The 6,000-nt window shown below is 38.2% G+C and overlaps 1 protein-coding gene across 1 annotated transcript in view; it reads left to right on the plus strand.

Moving 5' to 3' along the window:
- LOC142168857 (uncharacterized) overlaps window positions 1-5,780 on the plus strand; it is a 28,075-nt gene extending 22,295 nt beyond the window's left edge. Inside the window, exons 3-5 of the mRNA XM_075230024.1 lie at window positions 2,796-2,852; window positions 2,939-4,471; window positions 5,439-5,780. Of these exons, the coding sequence (XP_075086125.1) occupies window positions 2,796-2,852; window positions 2,939-4,471; window positions 5,439-5,780 (1,932 nt within the window). The remainder of the gene's footprint in view (window positions 1-2,795; window positions 2,853-2,938; window positions 4,472-5,438) is intronic.
- The last annotated feature ends 220 nt before the right edge of the window (window positions 5,781-6,000 follow it).

Consider the following 6,000-nt stretch of genomic DNA (forward strand, 5'->3'; position numbering starts at 1 on the left):
TCTAGAACCCCGTTCCTCTAAATAAGGCTCCCTGTATGTGCTTTTACTATTTTATGACTTATGGAGATGGTGAGTTCGGGATTTGGAAGGGTTCAGGTTGAAATCGGAGCACTTGGTGTTCGTTATTTGACTTTAAAAAGGCTAAGTTTGACTTCGGTCAACATTTTGAGAAAATAACTCCGGAATAGGAATTTGACGATTCTAATAGGTTCGTATGATAATTTTGGAATTAGGCGTATGTTCGAATCGGGTTTTGGACGACCCGAAAACGTATCAGTGTTTAATAGTAAAAGTTAACTATTTGAAGGTTTTAAAGTTATTTAAATTTGATTTGGAGTAGGTTTTGGAGTAATTGAGATGCGTTCGAAGTTCTGGGTCTGGGAATAGTTCCGTATGGTGATTTAAAACTTGCACGTAAAATTTGGTATCATTCCGAGTAGTTTAAGTATATTTCGGCACGTTCGGAGAAGTTTGAAGAATTGAAAATTTCTAAGTTGAATTAATTTGGTTTGAGGTATGATTCTTAGTTTTGATGTTGTTTTATACGTTGCGAGTCCGTTTTATGATTTCAAACTTGTTCATATGTTAGGACGCGACCCCGAGGGCCTCAAGAGTTAATCGGATGAGGCTCAGACCAAGTTAGAACTTGGGGGGCAACAACTAAAGCTCCCATCTTCTGGTGTAACCGCTCCTGCGCATGGACAGCCGCAGGTGCGAGCTCACAGAAGCGAGCCACGAGCCGCAGAAGCGGCCAAGAAGGGGGCTTCCAGTGACCGCAGAATCAGGGAAATGGACCGCACCTGCGAAAGCGCAGGTGCGAGAAAGGCAGCGCAGAAGCGGATAGAGGTCGCAGGTGCGACGCCCGCACTGTAGAAGCAAGCCACTGGTCGTAGAAGCGAAGGAGCCAGCTAGGAAAAGGACCGTATCTGCGAGGTCCTTTCCGCAGATGCGGAGCTGCAGATGCGGTGGTTGAGCTTCAGATGCGGAAAGCACAAAAGGCAGAACACTTTATTTAATACGGGACTTAGTCATTTTTGCTCATTTCTCACACATCTTGGGGGCGATTTTAGATCTGGTTAGAGAGGGATTATCATCAACCAATTAAGGTAAGTAATTTCTATCGCATGTGAGTTAAATGCATAGTTTATGGGTAGATCATAACATGTGTATTAGTAAAAAATTATGGGTTGGATAAAAAACCTAGGGTTTTGGTAAAAATGGTATTTAACCTCGAAAATGGTTATGGAATTTAGTGAAAATCATATATTTGAGTTCCTGAGGTTATGGATAATGACTTTCTTCAAAAATATGCGGAATCCGGGTATGTGGGCCTGGGGGAGTGAATTTTAGGAATTCTTCAGTTGGGGTTGGGTAATCACTTTAATAATTGGGATATGAACTTTCGAGCTTGTATTGACTATTTTATATAACATTTGACTAGTTTCAAGTTGTTTGGCACCAAATTGAGGGTTTAAGCACAATCTTGGACCGGAAAGTAGACTTTGAGATGAGGTAAGTCTCTTTTCTAACCTTGTAAGAGGGAATTAACCTCATAGGTGAATTTAATTAATATATGCTTCTATTTGTGGGGGACTACATACGCACGAGTTGATGCGAGTCAGTACGTAGCCACTAATTATGCTTATATCTGGGTAGTTTTAGGCTTTGTTGACACCGTTAATTGATTATGCTTACTAATTGTCTTGTATAGATCCGAGGTTGAGGATTTTAATATTTTAAAAAGTTTCTATTTAAATTTCTTATTTTGGAAAGAGTTGAGGGATATTATGATAATTTGAGAAATCTATGTTCAACCGCGTCACAAGTATATTCCGCGAGCGGGATAAATTTCCACTACTCTCATGGAAGCGGGCCATTCGCCTTGGCAGGTTAATAGATATATCTATAGTTCGTGCCGTTAGACCCTCGACAGTGCACACAGTATATGTATATGTGTTATGGGATCGGGCCATACATCCTCGGTATAATTCGTGCGTATTAATACTGGGAGGTTAGGTATATTTGATGCTTCATTGGCTTGCGAGGCTAAATGGTTAAATAAGGGAAATTTATTTGGTACTTACTATTGGTTAAAGGATTGTTTATTTATTTCTTGCTTCCGAGTTCTATTGTCATTTGTATATTCCATGTTTAATTAGAATTTTATACATTTTATTGTTGGCCCATAGTAAGTGTCGAAGTCGACCCCTCGTCACTACTTCTTCGAGGTTAGACTAGATACTTACTGGGTACATGTTGTTTATGTACTCACGCTATACTTCTGCACTAATCGTGCAGGATCTGAGGCAGGTGCATCTGAATATCAGTCCGGCGCGCATCCTTGACTACTACGAGACTTTGCAGTGAGCCGCCTCCCAAGCCTATTCCGCAGCAGCCGACTTCTTCCTTTGCTTTATTTTCTGTCTATTTTGTTTCGGACAACGGTGTAGTACTCTTTTATATATTCTACTAGTAGCTCATATACTTGTGATACTAGGTCTTGGAGATTTATGCTAGTAGACACTTGTTGTCTTTGGGTTGTTTTACTTATCGCACTTGCTTTAAAAATTTTGATCTCGCATTCTTATTAAATTCTTACTTATTATTTATGCATAAACTAAAAATCAACTATTTCAAATCTTTAAAAGTGAGAATTACAGAGTTAGTTCACGGTTGGCTTGCCTAGCGGTAACGTTGGGCGCCATCACGGCCTATAAGAGAAATTGGGTCGTGACAAGGTCTATGTGAAATCTCAGTTTCCTGGAGACTTTTCATCCTTTATGGCTGCAAATCAGAATCACAAAGGTCAAAAGTTTGGAAATTCTTACTTCAAGGGAAAGAAGAACAACTTGGTTTGTTCCTATTGCAAAAAAATAGGGCATTCAGTGGATAAGTGCTACAGGATCATTAGTTTTCCAACAGATTCAAATTCATCAAGCCAAGGAAGTTTCAGGGACCTGTTAAGACCAATGCAACATACTCATTAAGTGAAATAAAGGAACAAAATGCTATTGAAACAGTGGATGTTAACAACCAGCTCATACATGAACATGTTTCTCAACTTGTTCAATTGCTTCAGCAGGTGAAGGGTGGACAACCAGTGTGTTCAAATTCAGATGTTAGTGCTAATGTTGCCAATTGTGCTGGTATAGCTCCAAAAACTTTTTCTAAAAACTCTCATTTTAAATTAACTTCATGGATCTTGGATTCAGGAGCCTCTAAGCATATGTCTTCAGATCCTTCAATTTTCTCAACTATTAGACCTCTTCCTAGACCTTTAATGGTAAATCTGCCTAACTTTTGTAGAATCAAAGTCACACACATTGGAGATGTATCTATAGCTCACAATCTGACTCTTCATAATGCCCTTTATGTGCCTGTATTCGAATACAATTTGCTGTCAGTTCATAAGATATACAAACAGTATAATTATCTTCTAATTTTTTCTGCCTATGGATATATGATACATGTCCCTTCAGTGAGGATCCCTCAGGGTCTTGGTGATGCTAAAGGGGGAATCTACTTTCTAGGATTTTCAAGCCATATGTCTAGGAAATCATCAGAACAGAGTGGAGTTTCATTACCTAAAGCAAGATTGTCTAATCATGCTGGTTATTTTTCAGTTTCTTTTCCTGTAAAAGTTAATTCCAATGTAAGGCTGTGGCATCTTAGGCTAGGTTACATGCCATTTTCTGCAATGAAAAATATTAGTATTCAATCTATTTCATCTTCTGTATCTAATATCAATTATCCATGCAGTATTTTTCCTTTAGCTAGGCAAACAAGACTTTCCACTAAAAACTTCTTTGAATTAATTCACATTGACACATGGGGACCCTATAAAATAACTACCTATTATGGATACATGCATTTCTTCACCATAGTGGATGACTACAGTAGAGGAACTTGGACTTTCCTTCTAAGCACTAAAAACAATGCATTTTCTGTGTTAAAGAACTTCTTGTTTATGGTAGAAAGACAATTCAACACAAAAGTCAAAGTCATCAGATTAGATAATGCATTAGAATTAGGAACTTCTTCTACTGCTTGTGATTTATTTCTTTCTCAAGGCATCATTCACCAAACTTTATGTGTTGCTTACCCCCAACAAAATAGAATTGTAGAGAGGAAGCATAGACACCTGTTAGAAACATCCAGAGCTTTGCTACATCAATCCAATCTTTCCATCTCCTACCGGGGAGAATATTTGCTCACTGCCACATTTTTAATCAATAGGTTTCCATCTAAAATTATTCAAAACAAGACACCCTATGAAATTTTGTTTGGGAAAGTACCAAACTATGATTTTCTTAAGTCTTTTGGTTGTTTGTATTATGCTTCTACCCTTTCACATAACAGAGATAAGTTAGGACCTAGGGCCATTGCTTGTATCTTTATAAGTTATCCTTATGGGAAGAAAGGATACAAACTCTTAGATATCAATTTAAGAAAAGTTTTTGTTTCTAGGGATGTATAATTTCATGAATCTGTCTATCCTTTTTCTTCTCAATCAAACTCTCTTCCTTTATTTCCTAGTTCTATTCCCATCACCGACATGCCTGATCACACTTCTGATGCTACTAATTGTACACCTAGTGATGGAATTCCTAGTTTACCCTCTATTCCAAGTTCTGCTCCCAATACTGAATCTCCCATTTTTTCTACATAAGATCCATATTGCTCATAGTATAATGCATCTCCAATGCCTCTAAAAAGATATGACAGACCACATACTAGGTTAACTTACTTGAATGATTATGTGTGCAATAGTGTGCTTCTCAATAATTTATCTAATTCTTGTTTTAATCAACCCACCCAACCACCCATTTTCCCTTTTTCTGGTCTTTCAGTTCCTAATCAATACCTTATTAACTCTATTTCAAATATAGTTAAGCCTACCATTTTTTCCCAAGCTAACATGCATCCAGCTTTGCAACAAGCCATGGAACTTGAATTCAAAGCACTGGAAACCAACCAACCGTGGAAGTAGTTGAGCTTCCACCAGGAAAAAAGGCTCTCCCTTATAAGTGGTCGTATAAAGTGAAACATAATTCATATAGAAGTGTAGAAAGATTGAAGGCACGACTGGTTATTAGAGGTGATGTTCAAAGGGAAGAGATTGATTTCAACGAAACCTTTTCCTCTGTTGTTAAGATGACGACTATAAGATGCCTTCTAGCTGTTGCAGTCAAGAAAGGGTGAAAAATTTCACAACTAGATATATACAATGCATTCTTGCATGAGGAACTACAAGAAGAAGTATACGTGAAGTTCCCAGCAGGAATGACACCACCCAGTCCTAACCATGTTTGTTTACTTCGCAAATCACTTTATGGTTTGAGGCAAGCCTCACGCCAGTGGTATGCAAGGCTTACAACAACCTTAAACTTCAAAAGTTTTTCTTCCTTTCTTAACGACTACTCTTTTTTTTTTATAAGAAATTAGGGGACTCAATATCAATTTTAGCATTTTATGTTGACGACATACTTCTCATTGGAAATAACGAAGGAGATTTAGCTCAATTGAAAAGTTCCCTTCATCATGAATTTCAAATCAAAGATCTAGGTGAATTACATTATCTTTTGGGACTTGAAACTCTACGTGAGACCCAAGGTTTAATTATCAGTCAAAGGAAATTCACCTTAGAGGTTCTCGATGAGTTTGATTGCGTCCATTTGCCCTCTGTCTTATCTCCTCTGGATCCTTCATGTAAGCTCAACAGTGAATCTGGGGAGCTCCTTTCAGATCCTCTGTGTATCGTGGGCTTCTTGGATAGTTGAACTATTTAACTCACACACAACCAGATCTTTCCTATCCAGTGCAATACCTAAGTCAATTTATGCAACAGCCTCGGTTGCCACACTTCAATGGAGCCCTTCGAGTGGTCAGATATCTTAGATCAAATCCCGGACAAGGACTTTTCATGTCTGATGATCCTTCTTTAAAACTTCTAGCATTTTGCGACACAGATTAGGGGTCTTGCGTCGATTCTCGGAAATC

The sequence above is a fragment of the Nicotiana tabacum genome, chromosome 14 (assembly GCF_000715075.1).
Source record: "Nicotiana tabacum cultivar K326 chromosome 14, ASM71507v2, whole genome shotgun sequence".
Classification (NCBI taxonomy): Eukaryota; Viridiplantae; Streptophyta; class Magnoliopsida; order Solanales; family Solanaceae; genus Nicotiana; species Nicotiana tabacum.